General features: G+C 33.0%; 1 protein-coding gene across 2 annotated transcripts in view; it reads right to left on the bottom strand.

The window, feature by feature from the left end:
* The window catches only part of ssh (Protein phosphatase Slingshot), a 128,671-nt gene that overhangs the window by 25,332 nt on the left and 80,540 nt on the right, over positions 1-22,799 (bottom strand). For both annotated transcript variants that reach the window (XM_018540612.1, XM_018540613.1), the window contains 2 exons: positions 14,677-14,855; positions 6,549-6,614 (listed from right to left, as the gene is read on the bottom strand). In XM_018540612.1, the coding sequence (XP_018396114.1) occupies positions 6,549-6,614; positions 14,677-14,855 (245 nt within the window). The remainder of the gene's footprint in view (positions 1-6,548; positions 6,615-14,676; positions 14,856-22,799) is intronic.

The following is a 22,799-nucleotide window of genomic DNA, read 5'->3' as shown; positions in this document are numbered from 1 at the left end:
GTCAAAGAAAATACATATAATTATATAATTAAAAATTGCCATTAAAAGATTACAATAAATATTAATTATACGTTCTGCAAAATGTAAGTTTTTAATGATATATACATATATATAAAGAATAAAATCTCTCTTAGATAATGTAATACTTTTAATTCATTTAAGTATTATCTATAGAACTATTTTATTGAAATTTTTATTGAAAAAAGGCAAAATTTAGTACTAGTTATATCTATGAAGATTTGTGCTGCAATTTTTTTTACGTAATAATAGGACATTTCTCTTAATTTAATAGAAATTATAGAATCATATGTAACATAATGCAACAAATTATGTATCAAACCAACAGTATAGTTTTTTAAGTAGATCTCGACATCTCGAGACATTAGGAATGCAGGATTGTGACGCGATCTCTCGCGCTATCGACACGATCGCATCTATGATGAGAATGCTGTACAAGTGTCGGCAACCTCATCATAGAACGAGGTGTCATTTCGAGCTCTCGTCTTCGTCATCCGGCCGGGAACCGGTTCTGACCGGCTGTCCGCTCGAAGTTCATTGATTCCCGATGATCCCGCGAAGCTGCTTCCTGTCTACCGCGGCCCGGCCGTGAAAAAAGGTAAGCCTATCGCGTTTTCGTTTTGATCTTTTATTAACCTTTTAACACCGCTTCACTAGCTAACAGTCCTCTCCACGCGTGAAAGAGTAACCATATTCATGATTTACGCTCAATCAAATCAGCTCTTTGTGCTAATTGGAGTCGATCGTTAGAGGAAACTCTACGCAGAAAGTTATCTGCGCGATTGGGGACGGATAGCACTCATCGCTAAACATTCACCACGCCTGAACCCGTCACTACGGCCTGGGAACCAGTCGACCTGACACGTTTTGCACCGACAGAACAAAAACCAGATCGCAAATTGTCGTCCACTGAATCGGGTATCTAGAGTAGGATACGTACAATATATGTATAATGATTTAGTCCCAGCAGGACTATCAGATATTTATGGTATATTATTATACATTTTCATACGTAGTATACAATTTACACGTAAAAATATAAATATATAATTATTTAGCATTTTTAGGGATCTACATACGTGATATATAATTTCACACGAAATTATATTAGAAGCATCCAAGATCCTGCTTGACCGTAAATAGCTTATTCTCATCGGTATTTAGTTCAAAAACTCTCACGGTCCAAATAAGATTATAAATATATAATTTTTTAAAAATAAGAAACTGTACCAGGATTTTTTTATATCCATTGTTCCTCATTCAAAATTTCCTTTGCTTAAGTTACAATTTAATATTTAACGGATCTCCAAATCTTATCTACATTTTACACACGGAAGAATCTAATAGCGAATTAAACGCACTAGTGCGCACTGGTGCATATTAAAGTCATGTAAAAGTAAAATGTAAATATTTTGAATAAAATATATATTTTACATAACAACATGATAAAGTGTATCATGAGTATTTTACAGTTTAACCAATTTCTATATTTACGTATATAATTAATATAGATTTTTGCGTCAGTTTGTATAATGGCTGTAATATGCACCAATGCACACTGAGTTCCAATTCGCTATAAATGTGAGTTTCTGTAGCATTATAATGTATTTAATATTGTTATGTTGTATATATATATATTTCTTCCTAATCTTTTTCTCTTTGTCAAGGTTAAAATTTTTTAAATCCTACATTTACATTTACATACAGTTCAGCGATTCATTACTATCAATAAAACAAACTTTTACCGATTACGTACAGTTAATAACTCGTATCAGGTACCAGCTGGTACACTTACCTATATGTATTAGTTAGACATTCATAATCCGCCGCGACCGGAAATTCTGTGTCAAGGTATCGCGTAAAAAGAGATCGACAACAACATCGACAGGAATCTAGATTAATAATGTCTCAACCGAAGGAGATGTTTACGTCCAATTACGCTGCTAGAAGCAAATTCCTTGAGAATACGCATAACAATGGATCGAAAAATAACGCGGGGCAAATAAACAGCGTTCCTCTGCGTTATGTATTCTCGCTCACAAAGAAAATATCAAGACTACCAAATCAAGTTTAATATTTCACGCTTGACACTGAGCGGCAGGTTTCAGAATCGGAGAGGAGTTCCCGTCTGCAAACGAGAAACTTTTGAAGTTGAAACGAAGTGGATACGATCAGTTCAATTACGTATGTGGGTCACGTTTATAGAGAGGTCAGCCATCAAAACGGAGGTAAACTTTCGCGATAGCCCTTAGGTGCATAAAAAGAAACAATTATCTCCGCGTTTCTACATGTAAACACAAAGATAATAAACAACAAAGACTGTCTATTTGTAATAGTATTAATAGTATTATCGTAATCATATTGACAATAAAATAAAATGAAGAACATGATTCTTTTAATTAACACATTACATTGTCTACCATACTCGTCATTTATGTACAAAGCAAAATTAATTAAATTTACATGGATGAAATAATATCAATATTACAACTCTGATTTACATTTTCAATTTTCAATGACTGCTATTATATATATATATAATACGTGCATAATTTATACGTGATCATCCCTTATATCATAAGAACATTAATTATTAATACTTCAATATTTCCATAAGACAAACATTAATATCTAAGCGAGCAGTATATATTGCACAATAAAAAATGTATTATAATATAGAAAAATTTTGCATATGTACGATCACATGATTTGTACATATTTATCATTTATTTAGCTAAATACATTGATAAGTACTGCGTAAGTGCTACAGCTACCAACTCTCCAATAATTCAAATTACTTGATAACATAATTATTATAACTCATATAACTCAAAATTAAATGCTATCAATGTTCGTCTTAACTACAACGATATTGCACCACATCGTCAATAAAGATCGACTGATAAAAAAATAGAAAAATAACCAATAAAGTTAATAGCGTTAGAAATATTTAACGCAACTGTATGACCTAAGCGAAATGAGTTTTCGTGCAAAAACACGCATGTACGCACATATGCGGAAACAACGTGATTCCAAAAGGGGTTGCTCAGTGTCGTTCGACCATGTGGTGAAATTCGGCAAAGTGACCACGCGTCGCGACGCGCCCATAAATGGCGCGGGCGGTGGTCCGCGGCTGTATAACCAACCCCACCACGGTGTGACGGTCGAGACCAACGGGGCTTTTCCAAAAATAGGATGACGACGACGAGGGACGTCCCGACGTCGTCGTCATCGTCATCCTCGTCGTCGTCGTCGATAGGAGGCAAGCAACGGTGTTCTCGACGTCGCGATGTTCGTTCGCGGTGCAGAACGCATTTCGACATGTCATGTTTCGTAGTAATCGACTTGAATGCAACAATTGTGCAGTGATAAAAAAAAAGTCTAGATTGTTTTCTTTAACAAGAACTTTGATTCGATTAGAACCTTTATTTAAAATCGCAAAGTGAAACAGAAGTGCATTTACTTTTGTCGAATTTGTCCGGTCAAAAATTTAATATTGTTAATAATTAATTTGAATCACTGAATAACATAATTTCATAATATTATATAATTATATTTAATTATAATATTATATGTTTAATTATATTAATTATAATTAATATAATTAAACATATAATATTACTATACTGAAAAAGTATGGTAATATTATACCTTTACTTTTGTGAAATATTTATAATCTCACTTCTAAAAAGATAATTTAAAAAAGAGAGAATAAAATTTGAAAAATCCGAGAAGTATGACAGAAACTAATAAATTTTAAATTTTCTATTCACAACACATTTTCCATTTCTCATTTTTTATGGTTATTTTTAACTTCTCGTATGTTTGATTTTCCTAGAAGAATCAGTTTTTTCATCTTAGTTTTTATTTTTACAGAATAATAAAATATGCATTATATTGTATCTACTATTTAAAAAAACTGTTAAACATTTAATTAAATTAAACATCTTATTTGCTCGTCTCTCGATTACTTAATTTAGTATATTTTTTATTTAACGTATTATATAATATATTATTTTTTGCATTGATAGTACCATGTTCTTCTTTCTGTGCTTCTTCTGTTTCAAGGTGTTTCTTCTGTTTCCATTTGAATTCGTTTTTGTTCTTACTGTGCGAGTATCGCGATTTATAGCTGCAAGTACACGCGCGAAAATCAATTTGCGAACTAATCTATTAGTACACCCACGAAAATTCACACTACGGTAGACATCAAAAGTGTTTGCGCCTACGCACGCCGAGTCAATCGCACTTTTGCAAAAATCGCCGCGGGCTAACGCTAATGGACGTGACGGGATCGGAGGCAAGACTATTTATAATTCAAACACATCGTCCGAGCACACGCAGCAGTACCAGAAATAACAAATCCGAAGTCGTAGGTCACGCGAATAAAACAAATAAGGAGATGACACCTATTCTGACTGCTGACCGATATATTTGATTCTAATTAAAATAAATATTTAACTAATTAGGGAGAGTAAAACGACAATGCATGAGAAATTATAGTTTAGAAACAAACTGTTTCTCTCTTAAGAAAAGATTTTCTAAAGATCCCCTTTTAACAATGAGACAAAATATCTTCCATTTTTCTGTAATATATGGGAAAATAAAGTCTATATATGAAATAAAACAATCTAGTGTAACCTTTAATTTGAATTTAACTTTCAAAAGTCTAACGTAATTTTTTGATTAATCTAATTTTATGGAACAATTTCCTATTGATTGATCAAAGCGACGCCACAAGGAAAGAGCTCGAGCATAATTGATTCGTGTGGGAGGTGACAGCACTGTTTTCGCTAGCACTGAAAAAATATAGCACCGGAAGAGGTTGGGCGGCTAAGAAAGTTCCTGCTGCCTGTCCGGTCGCACATAGGGCAATTGTGATGTCGACCAATTAAGCCACGACCCACGCCTGATTTTTCTTTTCGCGTCTCGCTGGTCCAGCCTCTTCCGCATCGATAACATCTTCGTCATCCCACCCCCGAATCATTCAACACAAACTACTCCGCTGCTGTTGCGTGCATTTAATACTTTATTGCACGTGTGCACGTACGATAATAACTTCATAACGACAAATTACACCCAATTTAAGTTATTTTTCATCATTTCTATAGGTCACCATTGTTCTGAATATATCGTTAATTTAAAAAAATTAAAACAATAGAATTAAATCGTTTAACACGAGAAAATGTATTAAATTTGAGTCAAATTTGACACATTTTCTTAGTTTACTATTTATTAATCCATACATTAATGTGGATATTATTTACTGTGAAACTAACAACAGAAATTAATTGATTTACATTTCGACACACATAGAAGTTGAAAATAACAAAATGTTGTTACAACTCAAGAGATCAAGCTGCCATTGCATTTTTTTTATATCTAACAGTGTATATACGTGTTATTATAAAAAAATGTAAAGAGCAACAAAAAATTCAGATAATAATTTGACATGTCGTATCGACTAAAATAAATTTTATAGTACCCAGAATCCATCTCAACACGCCCCGTGTCGCTTGAGTCACGCTTGTCAAATCACGAGATAAAAAAAAACATGTGCGCGCAGCACGCATCAGACCAGATGTATTTCAAAGATCAATCATAGTCTGTACGTTCACCACAGACAATTTATACCCGTAAAACATTTGCTTCATTTTCTTAAAACCTCGATCGACTAAACTTTTTTCTGAAAATACAAACAGAATGTCCAAGAAAGCTCGTTTTTAACAGTGAATTTATCGTTGAATTTAAGTTCAATTTTTCTTTGTTCATTATTTTCTTTAATAATTTATTTCGAGCGACAGCATACACAGGTCCATGATAAATATTATTTTAATCTCGTGATAATAATTCCATAAAAATCTCACTGTCTCCCGTATGTCTGAAGTTATCTTATACAACATATCTTCGCGATCGACAGTCGTCTTCAGTTATCCATCGTGTAATTACACCAACATTATCGATTAGTTACGGTTGTTAAGCCTATGACAATGACCCTTCCAATCACACAGCTCGTCTAGCTGACAAAATATCGGATGCCAACGAAATACCGCAAGAATCGATCGTAATTTATTATACAGTTTCTATATATACACTGTTTGAATACGGACACGTTAAATACGGGACTTTAACAATAACGATAGATGAAAGGAGGACAGTGCATCATATGCCTTTCTTTATATCTCATAAAATTGGCCGAGAATTATATTTAATTTGAGACTTTCATTGATTCTCTCTCCAAAAAAGTGTTTATAAAAAAATAATAGCTTCTTATAAAGCAATGCAAATTATTTTATTAGAGTATCCACAATAACTATATTAAAACTTCTAGTAGCATACTTTCTATCAAAGTTCACTTATTCTTTATATTCTTAAGTAACTTCGCGCAGAGACCGACTTAACATTAAAAACGTACTCTGACACAAACAGCCGTTATGTAAAACATAAAAAACGTTAAAGAGTCGCTATTTTTTTGCTCCATTCTTATGTCGTTGCGAAACCAGTTTCGTTTATCAGAGATGCAGACTTACCACATGGCCTGAACGGACACTGGCTTAAAGATGTGTTGACGGCCACAAACGCTGACCTTGAAACCCCTGAAAGATAAAATCCGGAAGTGAGATCGTGATGACCTTTGAATCAGATAACGTTATACGCAATACCTTTTTATTTAAAACTATTTCAATCAATGAAAGAAAATATTACTCTGCTGTATAATAAAATGCTTTTACTGTGTAAATTATTTAATTCTCAAAGAATAGAATATAAAGTAGTTAGAAACATTAAAATTATATAGCTTAAACATTTATATTTTTACGTAATAATAAACATAATTCAAAGAATTTAAAGCAGAAAACATAGTTATATACATATTTTTTGCAAGATAAAATTTTACATAATCCTTACTATGTGATTAAAGCATAATTAGAGTAAAATCATTCTTACATTTCTATTCCAGACAAAATTAAAATTTTAACTTAAAAAATGCACATTATTAGATTTAATTGTTTGATTTTCTTTTATCTATAAAAAAATCTGTATTTATTATTATTATTATTATATTATATATACTTGTTAATTTAAATAAATATTATAATTCTGTTATGTTACAAAATTATTATTCCTTTTCCTCTTGCGAAAGATAGAGGACATCTTCACTATATAAAGTAATTTAATATAATTGTTCTGTTTATCCTATTCTTCGAAATTATAATAGGTACTGCATAGATTAGCCACAATAATAAATTATGAAATAATATTGAATTTCAGTTTCAAGGAACATCAATTATTTTTGTAATATTTCTGATTACATTATCATTGCAACACACATAACGGTTATTATCGTCCCCATTTATGGTACATAATGTAAACCATTTCGTATGTAAACGATTTATCTTCTCGAAATCTCTATTTAAACACTAAATTATCAGTAACACAAAGAATAGTTCAAACGTCATGTGCACTTTAACTGGCATTTTTCTACAAAAATACTTCATTATATATACAAAACTGAAAAGCTTTTTGAAATTACCTCTATATATTAACTGGAATTTTATTTTTATTAATTTTTCACCAGAGAATTAATATTCTGTCCGTGATACCGTAAAATAGTTTGATTCTACATTGCATAAGTAATATTGATTTAACGGGATGGACGATCAAACTCGCGATTTTGCTATTTCAACCGGACGATTGTCGTTACGCTGGCGAGCAAAGCGACGGTGCTTCAAAACTGCAACGGTAATGCAATTCTCGCTATTACGACACAAGAAGGGGCGCGCGTTCACCGCACTGCCATTAATTACGCATTATGTAAAGGAGATCGCACTGCGCGAATCGCGAATCGCCGCGCTGCCGTAATACGCGCCGGTTAGATTTCCGGGAAACCTTTGCCGATTCCACGATCGTCTTTTCCAGAAAGGAACGGTACTCACGTCAAACTTCGTTACACATACGCGGCACGGCCGTGCTATTCGAAGCATATCGCTTTCCCTTATTCGTAGAAAAAATAGAAGCAAAAGATCAGATTTAATAACACGCTTTGAATCACATCGATACATCAATGATTTTTTTTATTTACAGGCGGTAAAAAATTAATGGGCTTTCAAAATTTTCGCGCAAAAATAAGAAGCTTTATTTTACATTTATTTTCGACTGCAAACATTGTTGAATTAATGTCAAATTATATAATTTGAATTATTTTTAATCATTTCTATCGCTATTGTTCCTATTCAATGGCTATGTGAAGTTGGCCCCCCACTATTGCAAATCTAAAAATAACCATTACCATTCGTTTGGTGGTCGTTTGGTAGTCCATTCCGGACGTTTGGTAGTCAAAGATATAATGAGAAATGTCAAAAAAAGAAGAACGCGCGTGAAGTTAGCCCCCCCCATTTCTAAAACTCGGCTTTGCAGACTGCAAATGCAATAATGACCGTAAGCATTCGTTTGGTGGTCGCTTACTGACGTTTGGTAGTCCATTCCCGACGATTGGTCATGGTCATTTTTAGATTTGCAATAGTGGGGGGGCCAACTTCACATAGCCCTTTTCAATATCGTTAATTTAATCAAAACAACAGAGTTAAACAATTTAACTCAAAAAAATGTAAGTATTACATTTGACTTAAATTTAATTAATTATTTATTATGTATACATCTTAATATGAATGTTGTTTACTTTAAAATTAACCAAAAAAATGGGTTATTATTTTGATATACAAAGAGATTAAAAATAATAAAGTTATTTAACTCACACAACACACACAAGATATTGATATACTTTTACTTCTTTGATGTCTAACAGTGCAGTGTACAAAAATTACGACAATGTAATTGAAGTGAAATTGATTCGTAAAATTGTTTTTTGTAATTTTCTTTTATAGCGTTTCGTAATTGTTTCTCTTTCAACCTGATAAATCAGTTATTACTTTCTCAAACAAATATTGCTCGTCTTTCTGACAACTACGATAGGGACAATTAGACGTACATAAAACTGCGCAATAAAGCGATATGAAACTTGTATGTTATGCAATCGAGACACATTCGTGATTGCAGTTACGAGGACAAACATATGAAGATAAAAACATTGTTGAGGATCGCTGCGAGCGATTTACCAAACGCAATCGCGAACAGTTACGTAAAAATGTCTCGCGGCTAAGAATTTGGGCGTGTTGTATGTAACAACGTTGAGGATTATTCGCATAGAGGTCTTTTATCCTCGCAAAGAAGCACAAAAATGAACGGAAAAAAATGCAATTTTCAGTCCTCCGCCCCCTCGTCGCGAAATTACTCGTCTCGCACCGTTATCGTCCGGATCCGGATCGTAAAACGGACGCCCTCCTTCCTCTTTCGGATCGCAATTCGCCTCTCTCGCCGATTACACAGTTACCCTCTACGCACATTCCGCGAATGAATTTTATAGCTGGCCCTTCTTGCTTCTTCGAGATATGCGCGCATCAGCATTGAGAAATTCTCGATTTTCAAGCCGCACAATGCAGTTGTTAAACAGAGCAGAATTTCTTTGAGAATTTATTACATTCTCTCAGATACCACTGTTTAAATTCTTTGAAATGGAATCTCACACTAAAGAATGAAAATTGAGTCAGTCTTGAAAAAGAGTGACTCAATTTCCAATCTTTAAGAGTAAGATTCCATTCTTCAGAGTGACAATTCATTCTAAAAGTTTTAGAGACTACATGCAAAGGTCTATTGCGTATTCTATGTTTTCTAATGTTTTAGTAATAATGTCGCAAAATTATTATCAAAATTTTTACATTATAATTACAAAAAAATTTACTAAGTTATACGATAAATAATATTAACCCTTACTAGTCTAACGTTTTTTCGGCACCTTTAATGGTCTAACGTGGGCCATTCGTGTCTCGGCGTTTTTTAGACATGTTAAAGGGCTTTAAAAAATCTGCAAAAATTCATGGACCTTCATTAATTCTTCAATTTCAAGAAAAAAAAATTTGTATGTCGAAAATAATTATTTTTGTATATAATTTTGTATTAAAAATGGTGGTACCGCGTGTAAAATCACTCGATCACTTAAAAAATCATAACTTCAATCCAAATGAAGCTATCGACATAAATCAAAGTGGAAATTAAAGGTGAAGAGTGTACCTTTTAGGGGACTTGAACGACCCACGTTAGACCATTAAGGGTTAAGAAAAAAAATAAAAACATTGCAATTTCTTTGCAAATTAAACTTAACGTCTTGTACAATGTTTTATTGAGTTTCAATAAAAAAATTAATTAAAAAAAATTTTTTTTTTTTAAATTTTAATTGTCTAAATAAGATATATGTTTTTAAATCAAAATAAAATACTCAAATACACATTTATTGTACCATCGAAGTTTTAAAATAAAAATAAAGCTTTGAAAATATTATGGTTAGCAGATTATCGTATATTTCATATAATATTTAAGTAATAAACGTTGCAATTTATAAACTCCCAAAGAAGTTTATTTTTATTTTAAAGCTTAATCTCTACGTGTTCTTTGCTTTTTGTTTTTTTATCTTTTTCCTTCTTCGCGACCATTTCATTGATAACCGCGTTACGTTTCTTTTCACATGTCTCTTATCTCTTTCAAAGTTCGTCAACTTTTATCTCGGGCAACAGAAAACGAAAAAATAAAAGACAAAAAAGGCAAGAACAGGAAACAAAGAGCACATTGTAAATTACGCTGAAAAATTGTATACACTACTCGTAAATGTTCGTAAATACAATTTAAGAGTTCTGTGTGAATTATGGAATTTATTACTTAAACATAACGAAACGTACGTTACGTAGTCTTTTAACAATTTTCAAAACTTTATTTTTATTTTAATATATTAATAATAAATGTAAAACTACCCACAAATTTAAGATTGGCAAATAAAAGTGGAAAAGAAACAGCCTCTCTTATATTCGATTAAGCAAGCGTACATAAATTTTTAGAAGATAACGGTTCGACGATTCAAATCAGTCTAATTGATGCTGATGCACACAGCCCACTCAATCACATTGATTAGAACTAGCACTACTCTGGCTTTTTCACAATGCCAATGTAAATTGCAAATATCTATGTATACTAGAGAATAAACTCGATCTTTCGTTAGTTCATTTAATTTGTTATCCGACGCATGTAATTAGATGCACTTTACATGTGTATCAATAGAACACGTCGATATCGTAAGGCCGATCAAGCATAACCGTCACGGCATTGAACGTGTCAACTAAATTCTCTGGCTGCATTGCGTGTTAAGTCTGTAATCTATCCGGACAGAGACAGTAAAAAAAAAAAAGGCTAAGTGAGCCAAACTGTTGCTGCAACACCGACAGTGTTTCAACCGATCGAGAAAGAATGACGTATTGTGACTCTAACCAACTCTAACGCACGAAGGGACTCTAACTCTCCCGCGAGTTCGCGACAACCGCATCGAAATGAAAGAGAAAAAGATAGAAAGGAATGGAACAGGAGAAGAGGAAGATGAAGAAGAGAGACGATCGTCCGCGCCCCGAGGGTCATCGACATCGTAGGAACGCGAACTGACCGGCGTTCGTGCTCATTTTCTTTTCTCAGTCCTTTTCTTTCTCCTTTTCCCTTCGCCACGCATCGAGTTGTCCATCCATCCCACTATCCCTTTATCGCTAATTTCGCGAGAATTGCTCGCCCAACCGGACACGAACGTCGCGCGCGTCGCCCAGTCAATGTGCTCTCGCGTGGATAAGCATGCCTACGGCCACGGAAAATGACGAAGTGCCTTCTAATCGCGCGAAAAGCCACGTGTCAATATCGTTCAGACGTCCCCCCCCCCACCCAATATATCGGATCATATATTTCATTTTATATTACTGAGAAACTATTGTCTAAAGTGTATATTCTCTCAGACAAAATTATCGATAAATACAAATAATGAATCAAATAAAAAATAAATAAAAACAATTATTATTATAATCTCTTTGCAAATTAATAATTTGACATCAACGCTTTATTGGTCTTAAAAAAATTATTTTAAGAACAGTTTTTCTTAAACTTTTAATTATCCAAAAATGAGATAATCATACAAATAAAATACTCAAACATTTATAATTCACTAAATGTCAGTAAGTCTAGTCACTTGAACCATATCTTAAAGAACAATACAAAGCCTAAAATGCGCTTTTAGATAAATAAAAGTTTAGAAACAATTGTGTTCTGAGAAATATTAATTTTCTTTTTAAAGAAGACTCTAAGCATTTCAGTCGTGTATATAAGATATGAAATCGTCTATTAAATAATCTATTAGCAAAGCGATTGCAATAACGATTATTTTTCTATTTCTGATTAATGCGAGGGTAATTTTAATTAATGCTTTCAGATACCGCGTATCATCTTCTTTAATGTTTATTTTCCATCAGCATATAATCCACACTATGTGCTGCATTGCGGTAAACAGCCATGCTGAACCTTACGGTTTGACTTCGCGTCTCGATTTCACAAGTTATGTCGCGACCTTCCGTCGTAACCTTGGTACTCACCTGTCAAGTACCTTGCTTCACACGCGTGCCTTACGGTAACGCGCTCCATTTCCCTACGCCCGAGAGAACGGTGGCGACCTTCGCATTTATCTTTGTGGAGGCGGTGTTACATATAATACGCCGAACAAGCGATTAACAATGCAATCGGGCAAATCTACGATTTTACAAAAGATATACAAATGTTTCCTCTCTACACGTAAGTTCATGTTCGCTTTTCTCTATTCTCAGCAGTATCTGTATATTTATCTGTACATATCTGTACATATTAATCGAAGATTTATAAACTGTATTCCGATGCGCACGTTTATTTGTGCTAAAAGAAGACTCATCGGATCAACCTATGAGTAAGAAAATCATAAAACAAAGCATTGAACGTTGACATTAATGCGAACGGATTGTATACCGAAGTTGATGACAGCAGTGCCATTCTAATGTAAAAAATGATATGGTATAATATAAGTTAAACTTATTGTTAGCTTCTCTCTTTGAATAAAAATTACATTTCAGAAAAAAAAAAATTGGAGAAAGGAGGAGAAAGCACGTGGACATCAGCATTGTCTACATTGTGAATTACATTGTCTATGTTGGTTACGGATAAACAGACAGTGTATAAAGTCTATACTTAGGCTATTGCTATCTACGCGTAGACGCCCACTGATATTCTCCTTTCATTTCGCGGCGCATAACGCACGCCGCCGCCGCGCTACGTTAATTATCGGTACAACATTCAATCCGCAGGCGAGCCGTGGCAATGAGTCACTTTAAAGTAGAGGGAATTAGACAAGTTGGCACAGCCGTTAGAAAGTGGCCGCGTGCTAGTACCGCTCTGAAAATATTTGTTGATCGGTCAGGTTGCCGGATATAAAGCAGCGCAACGTCAGCAGTACGATGAATCATCAAAAATTTCAATCGAGCGAAATTTATTCGTGTAGAATTATAGAAAAATGCCTCGTCGAGTTCACCTCATATCGAATATATACATATCGCTTTTCTATCCAAAATCACGAATTCCTCAATTAATTTAATTCGTGCCAAAGCAGACTAAATTTGTTTCTCAAAAATTATTAAATAAGTATTTAAAAAAAATTTTAACAACATAGAAATGTAAATAAAGTCTAATTATTTCTTCCATTTTTATATAATCTTTATATGTTAAAAGGTTTTATTCAAAATATGAATTTAGGTAGATATTTATTTCGCTTTTATACATTTAATAATTAATAAGTAATCCATTTTTATATTTAAGGTCGTCATAAAGTTCGTTAAAATTTCACCCGATATTTCTGATATAATATCCTCATGTGCTGTAACAGATTTATAGTCTTTATGTTTTTATGTTCCCCTATATAAAAGAGTAGCAAGTTGAAGGTAGAGAAAGCGCGCGTTCCGAGTGTCTATCAATATTTTTCTAAACTCAAAGAAATAAAAACATGATCTCTTCCTCATCTCATTAATTATACTGCAACAGCAAAATATATTAAGATGTACACGGTACGATCTATGATGGGATCCGTAATTAATCTGTTACTTAACTGTCCGCAACTTCGAGAAAGAAAGAAGACATCTGATGCCAGGGTCTTACCATACGGTATACATTACATTCTATTGCGCTTGCAGATGTGCACATTCGCACACTAATCATGACGTAAACGATGACGATGTTTGTGTGATGCTTAATTAATGTTCGTGGATATTTTGACCTTGTCTTAATATGATTGCTCTTTCGAATATGCTTATTTTCATCCTCCACCTAACTCGATTTATCAAATAATAAATATATATATTACTCTGATGTATTTTATTAAAATACAAATATTAAAATCAGAACTTAATGATCTTAATAAAACGACATTTTGTACAATCATGTATTCTCGAGTAAATTAAAAAAAAAAAAAAAAGAAAAATCCTAGCCTGTTCCTAAAAGTGTAACCGATTGCTTAATATTCAATTTAATCAGTGAACGTTCGCAGTTAACGAGTAACATTATGTAACAGATCATAAATAAGAAAAAGTAGTAAAGTCCACGCGAGTCTGTAATCGCTGAAACGTGCTAATCCGTAGTGCCGCGAGAGTATTGCAAGACCGCAATGCTTCTCACGGTGAGAGCGTGACGAGGAAAATAGCGGTGAGAGAGAAAAAGATGCGAACTCACCCATCGCCGTCGAGAGTGATAGCGGTGTCTGCCAAAACTCGGAGCACGAGACCAACGGTCGCCCTGGCGTGGCAATCGATACCGAGGAGACAACTCTCTTCGGCGTCCTGCCTTCCCGTGCAAGAAACAACGACGAGATATCGCGTCCTTCCTGGATGCACCGATTCCAGTTTCACGGCCTGAAAGAAAGACACAAGAAAATCTCCGATTACTCAGGGCACGACTTTAAAAGCTCGCAGATGGATATTTAAACGACGCTTATAATACAAACAGAGACCGATTTGTAAGCTTAAGTTCTTCGTCGATGTGCGCTAATTATCTGTCTCATTGTTAAATTTGTAAATGTAATTTCATGTGACGAATGTTTTTTTCGAAAGTAAAAAATACAAATCTTCTAAAAAAAAATAATTCTTAGAAATGTAAGAAATTATGTAGCACCGTAGATTGCAGGCACCGTTTACTGATTCTTTATATGATGCTACAAACACTGTCTTCCAGAGTTAATGACATTAAACGGAAGTAATGTTACATAATCAGTTCATGGGCTTCGCTTCCGTTCGACCGGCTGCTTCCTTCCTGTTTGTATCGATATTGGTAAAATATTATATTATTTGCTTTCTTTTCCTCATAAAAATAATGTACACTGAAAGAAAAGATTGGCTGCTGCAACAATTTAGATCGTAAAATATAGAAAATTTATGATATATTTAACTGATTGCTGCAGCTAATTAAAAATGCTATATCATATTCAGCCAATCTTTTCTTTCAATGTACATATATAATAATTGTATAAATAATTATATAAGGAAGTACAAGTAAATTGCCTATACAAGCCTCTACGGTAGTTAGAGCATCAATAATATATCTTATCGCTTTATAATTATATTATTAATGCACTAACAAAACAGTGGTTTTATGGTTCCAAGAATAAATCAGATGTAGATAAATTCCCTGTACGAGCTTTCACGGTCGTTAGAGTGCGTTAATAATATATTATATTTATAAAGTAAAAAGATGTATAATTTGGCAAACTGTAATATACCAACCACTTTTTGATGAATCTAACATTCCAATTATTAATTACATCTTATCACCGTATACAAATATATTATTAACGTACTAACAACCACGAAAGCCCATACAGACAATTTACCTATATCTAACTATTACCATAACTATGCCACAAAACTATTTTATTAATCGTATATATAATATTATTATAATAAAATAATGTACAGAGTCGAAAATATCAAAATTTTTGTTCTCCTGATGTCCTAAGTTATGGAAATTTAATTATCTGTATTGTTTTATTATAAATCAAAAAATTATGTTTATCAAAATTTTTGCATAAATATACAAAAAATAATTTGACGATTAACAAAAAAAAACAATCTTAAAAGAAATATTTTGTAATAATAATGTTTTCATTACAACATAAAATATATTGTATTATAAAAACGTGATATTAAAGTATATTGATTTTTTATTCGCGATATCTAATATTTCTATAAATATATTTATTAGTCTTGTATATAAGTTAGAATTAATAAGAGAAATCAATATAAGATAGTAGAAAATGGGTTAAACGGAAGATTGGTTGAGCAGCGAACATACTCTTTGTATTAAAAGTTCCAGGATGAAACTCCACGAGAGAATTCCCGACAGACCATCAGGCAGAATGTTCACAATAATTCCCTCGCTCGATTAAACGCGAACATATCATTCGTAGTGATCTCTACTTTGAAACGGTTAAACACGTTTCCGCCACGAACGATGCGTTCGATGCTCCCACAGGTAGACTGTTTAATTACTTTCACCGATCCATCTCTTATCTGGCATCAGTGAGAATTCAACTTGGCTACCGTGGATCGAGAGAACAGCGGCTAAGGAAACGACACGAATTACAAGAAATCATACGCATGAATGAAAAAGAAGCAGCAGCCGATGCCCCGGTCTTGATTATGGTATCTTGGACGTAGTCTCCGAGCGTACCGGAGTTCGCCGATTACGGAGCACGTCCACTTTATGAGTTGATCGCGACTCGATTGCAAATCGAGTTACTGCAAATGCAACGACTGGAGCAGGCCCTCGATTGCATGGGCGTCGGCCCATGCATTTTCGCGGCATGTGATGTGGTAATTAACGCTTCCGCACTCACTAGAAAGAATTCCAACCGCGATAACAGACCGGATTTTGTTTAGCGATTACATCGCGGGCACGCTCGGCAAATAGAATTTTCCTCATTCAGAGGAAAAATGATACGCGTGTTAATCGCGTACCTGGTGCATTCGCGCGTAACGCATTTGCAAGCGTTAATAAATTAAGAATGCAGAATCACACATTTGGAGTTAATTAAGTTTTAAATATCAATACTCGTAACGAAAATAATCCAATATAAGAGAGATTTGGAGCGAAAAGAAGAAAATACTGTGAGAGATATCCTTTTACTCTCTTAATCAAGAATAAATTATTGTAACTGCTTACAAATTCCGAGTAATTCTATTGGCATAATTTCCATATCATTATGCTTATATTCTATTTTCTGATCATTCTGAATACCATATACCAAAATATCATAAGTATAATATTAATTAATAACATAAAAATTAAAATAATATATTTAATTAGAGTATTTTTGTATTTTTAACAAATAAAGCTTTCAATCAATACGTATCTAATAAAATATTTAATAACAAACTCAAAAAATATTTTTCGTAAAATCAATCATGGTTAAGTTTTATGGATATATTTTCCGCTAGACAAATTTCATTTTAATCTGCTTAGGAAAAGTATTGTATTCTCTCAATATTAGGATTTACTTAATATATTTTTCATTTACGATCATTTATTATATGATAATGTAAATGTTTTAAAAAATAATTTTGAAGAACATTAATACAAAAATATATTACAAATGCAAAGATAACAGCTAAAGAAAAATAATAGTGTTTAATCATAAATAAAATACTATATATTATAAAGACAGCGAGAAGAGTGAAAGATGCAAAGTACAAAAATTTTATTAGGCAAAAATTTCAAAGCAAGAATTATAAAAATTTCCTCAGCACTATATCTTTATACTTCTTGTCTATGATTAAAAAGAAAATTGTCGGCACTAATTCTGGTACATTGATTATTCACAATCTTAATCAACATGCATCTCTCAACACAGCTGCGGAAGATTTCTCGTTTCAATGATTATGCACAGTCTTAATCAACATGCAGTTCTCAGCAGAGCTGCAGATTTCTCATTTCTATTCGTAAGAAGGAAGTAGCCCCTTAGTGCATGCGACAGATACCGTAGTCACGATTTGTCGCTGAACCATTTCGCTTGTTCCGCCATCAGTCATCGAGCGGAACGATTTCCCGATCGCGATTAATAACGCCATGATTAGACGATCCGCTCATCCGTACACAAGCCTGCTTCGAAAGAAGACACACCACAAAATCGCAAAAAATTTTCCCAGAGAGTCCAAGAGAGTGAAAAAACGGCGAAAGTTTTCACTAAGAACCTAGCAGAAAGGGAAAGTCCCCAATATAAAAGTCGTTCTTCCAATAAATGCTAATTTTAAGTGATAATAATTATTAATCAGAACTGTTTTTCGTACGCTGACCTGGCGTTATATGCGTGACTAGAAAGCCTCACTTTCGTTAATATTATAGCCGAAATTGATTATCCATCGTGCGCGCGCGAGAGATCCTCGCAAATCGCTTGATAAGAATTGCATAAGACTACGTTATGATTCGGCGTCGACTTAGATGTAAATGTCGGCGATGGCGTAACGCGGACACTTGGATGTATCACGTGGATACTTGCATTCCCGGGCCTGCAATTATACGTCGTTAACCTCAATGAATAGGTAATTACCTAATCTACAGTCCTTACGAGACGCCATAAACCACGCGTTCCTTCATAATTGTAATCATCAGTGGAGAGCGACAGAATGAATAAAATTAAAACATTATGCTTGTGCGACTGAAAGTATTCGTTGCAAATTATATTTAGAGCTGTTTAAGGCAAGAAATCTCTTGTTAACGAGAATTTCCTAGTTTGTGCAAAACCATTTAAACTGTTACTATAGAAACCGATGCAGTAATCGATCTAAGTATATAATATGCAATTTAATTTATCGTATATCTCACATTTACAATTTATTTCACACTGTAATTAAAGTTTAACTAGAATACAATTTAGGTCAGTTTTATTTTCACATTTACAATTATATAGTAAATTAAATTTATAATTTTTTCTAAAATAAGAAAAATAATGCTAGTTAAAAAATTAGTGATAACATACCGTTGAATAATTCTTCACTTTAATATATGACTGCATAATTAAAGACGGGAAAATTCATTACTTCTTAGAGTAAAAACTCTGAAATTAATATCATCTTCTTGTCATATAAACGTACTGTTCATAATCGATCACATTAAGCGCTGTTTTTAATTAAGCGTAGATCTGTAGCTGCGCATCACACACAATTTCTCAATTTGCTTGCCTAGCATTTCTCTACGCACGCATTTAAATTGGTTGTTACGACTGACTGATCAACTACACGGAGCGAGTAACGGGCTTCGTCCATCAATCACATATAATAACACTCGATGGTGCAAAGAGGTCGAATATCAAACCAACCAAGTTACAATTAACACGATTTGATTCACAACTTACAGTTGTTATATCGAACAATTGAAACCAGAAACTTTCAAATGTTAAATTAAAACGATACTAAATTATATGTTTATGATTGTGAAGAACTGTAAAATAAAGGATATTCACATGAAATATTATTCAAATAAGATATTAATTTATTATTTCTTTAATTCAACTAATCAATCAATTTACTAATTTTAAGATAAGATTTTAAGAATTGGCATATTATTTTATCTTAAATATTTTTTACATCAACATTAAAAAAAATCGTTAATTAAAAAGAGCGTTAAAATAATTTGAGAAAGTTAAAATAGAATTTTTTTTAAATTAATTAAAGAATAAAGTCTTCTATAATTAACTTGCAAATTCGAGAGTTTTAGTTTGCTGAAGTATCTTCAATCCAGCTTATGCCATTATAAAATTAGAATTCGACGCTGCGTAATTCCCGCAGAGGCAAAATTGAGATAAAAGGGAAAATGATATATGAGGTATGCTCTGCATAAGCATGGCATACCAGAAGATATATCGAACACGTGTCAGCATATATGATCCGAGATACAAGATTGCGAGAGACTCTCAATGTATGCCATTAGATCTAGAAATCTAAGTCTCAATTCATCTCGAATCGCGATGGAAAAAACGAGGGTTGAATAACGATCAAATTTACATTATCCATCAATATGTTGCAATAATCTCTCGCTTCGGTTAATCGCTTAGTATAGATTTAAAACCACGATGTATCTAATGAATATTTGAGTTTGAAATGTGTATCATATATAAGATATATAGACGTAACTTATAGGGTAAAGCGAAACTTTTTCGTTTACTTCTTACGATAATGTTTATGTTTCTAAACAGCGCAAATCGAATATTTAAAAGTCATATTTGCTCTCAAAAAGCAATAATAATTGTAAGCATATCACTGCAACGTTTACCGTTGTAAATTTTCATATTACCTACTTTAAATTCGAAAATGACGAAATAACGCTCTACTACTCTATAAATAGAATTTTTAATAATTGATATCTCTAAGATAAAATCAAGTTAATTTCACTTGTTAGTTGATATTTGATATTTTTATAGCAAATAATATTTATGAATTATTAAATTTTTACAAAGAGAATTATATATATAACCTATATTAAAAATTACGTATAGTTTTTCTGCACGTACCACATGCTTTAACAATTGTCATCGTAGATTAATAACACATGCACTGCCTTACTGACTTAATAATAAAATTCAGTTCATATAATAGTAACAATTTTAAAAATTTATATTCATACCATTTAAACTCAATTAATTAGATATTTAAATAAAAAATAATTTAAAATTAAGAATTTTAAATCAAATCGCAAATCGAGACAGCTGAGAATCACTGATCTTTCAACTAAAGGAACAAGTATCTCAACATCATACGTGTGATTTTATTTAGGTCACGTGGCGCCAAAATTATAACCCGTCATAGCTGCGTGCTCTATCTCTAGGGGCCAGATCCAGCCTTTCAATCTCTCAGAAGTTTCTCGCTACAGCGACTAGACGAGATAATCGTTATCGAAAGTTGAAAAGGATCCTAAAGGAGAATTATACGAGAGGAAGAGTCTGATAAGCCCGAAGCATAACTCGTAGTTAAGGGGACGATAAGATCAGCCAGACGGTCATTTCTCCTGCTGCACTCAGTCTGTGCATGCAGTGCACCGAAGAAAGGTACGGGTTGCGAAAGAACGCACCTACGAATATATTCCCAGACGTTTTTTGCAAGAGCGACCTTGAAGAGGGAGATGCGGGATTAACGCGAGTCGGGTTAACCAAGGTCGCGTTCGCCATTACGTTCCAAATGATCTCGTGGGTGTTTCTTTTTAGGTGACATTAAATTTACGTTAATGGTTATTTCGTGTGACAGAATACAGATTTTAGTTGTTCAATAATTCAATTTGCAGAACCAAACTAAAATTTGTACGTTTTATTGCTTTAGTATCTCCTTTAATTCTCTTAGTACTCGATTAAATCAATCGTGTTCTGTGTATTTCTTTTCTTTAAAATACTACGAGCACTATTCTTCAAGATATTCTTTCCCTTTTTTAATTCATTAATTATAAATAAGTATTTTCTAAAGATATTAAAGTATATGTATTTAAAAATCACTTAATAATTATACTTGTATACTTATAAAATTGAGAAAAGTTAACCCAGATACGAATGCTCTGCGAATATATTTTGTAGAGAATCGAAAAGTCATCGTATGTAAGAATTAATTTATTTATAAAACACCAAATCCGTGAGCAAATAATTATTTCACAATCTCTCTGCGATACATTCGAATTTATGATTGATATTCCAATTGACTCACTCTTAGTTAAAAAATATAAGACTTTAATTGAAACGAATCCACTCCAAATAAAATTACATTTATAACCATATTTTATATATCGTTTTGAGAAGTCCGAGATAAACAAATCTAACATCACTTAACTTGGTACAAATGCATATCGACAGACATATTCGTTTCTCAAAAACCAGGTTGCTCGGTTTAAACCTAACTGATATCTCAACTGATTCTCCGAGCCACGGAGATCCCACGAGAGGCGTCGCGAAAGGCCACCACCGTGAAAGTGTTTCGCGATCGTGTCCCGATCAACCATGCCGGTATTCGCGAATGCTCGCGTGTAGGCAGCATAGTAAGATACAACATCAACCGCATCTTGTACAAACGAAAGCGAATCGCACTAGAGATGCGAGAGACGGCGATTTTCTCATCGACTCCTCCTCTGGACCGTAGCGATAATAATTCAGCCATGAGTTGTAATGAAATGTTGGAATAAGATAAAAGATCGGTAAGCAGATTTGATCTTAAGAAAACGGAGATAAGTGACGCTTCATCGGAATTTATAGAAGCGAAGCTCGATGTTACAGTAGAAATATAAGATACGATAAACTATGTAACATGTACGCTATTTGAAACTATCAGTTGGACATTAATTGTTTCTTGCTGTATGTACTAGTTAACAGAAGAGAGCAATCCATATTGAGTTAAATATTTTGTTATTTTTAACTTCCATATAAAAGAAAATGCAAATAAATTCATTTCTGTTATTAGTAAACATCTACATTATCGTATTGCACTTAGTAAATAATATACAAATTAAAGTTATGTAAATTTAATACAATTTCTTGAGTTAAATTGTTTACCTCTATTGTTTTAAATTAACTTAACGATATATTAGGTAGTTGGAGTAACGACCTACTTTACGATTAAAATAGCTCAAATTGAGTATACATAATTTGTGTGATATTATAGATTTAACTCATTATATTTTGTCTGTGTGATTCCTAAATCCTATATATTTAATGAACTGCACATTTTTTATGTTTGTGGCAACAACACAATTGTAGATTTCGCCTAGTATATATTTTCAGATATTTTACTTTAAAAAAGTAATATTTAAATTTGTAAGAATTTTGATTTTTA

The sequence above is a fragment of the Cyphomyrmex costatus genome, unplaced genomic scaffold (genome assembly GCF_001594065.2).
Source record: "Cyphomyrmex costatus isolate MS0001 unplaced genomic scaffold, Ccosl1.0 scaffold254, whole genome shotgun sequence".
NCBI lineage: Eukaryota > Metazoa > Arthropoda > Insecta > Hymenoptera > Formicidae > Cyphomyrmex > Cyphomyrmex costatus.
Note: the sequence above shows the minus strand (reverse complement) of the source record. Positions and strands in the feature narration are given on the sequence as shown.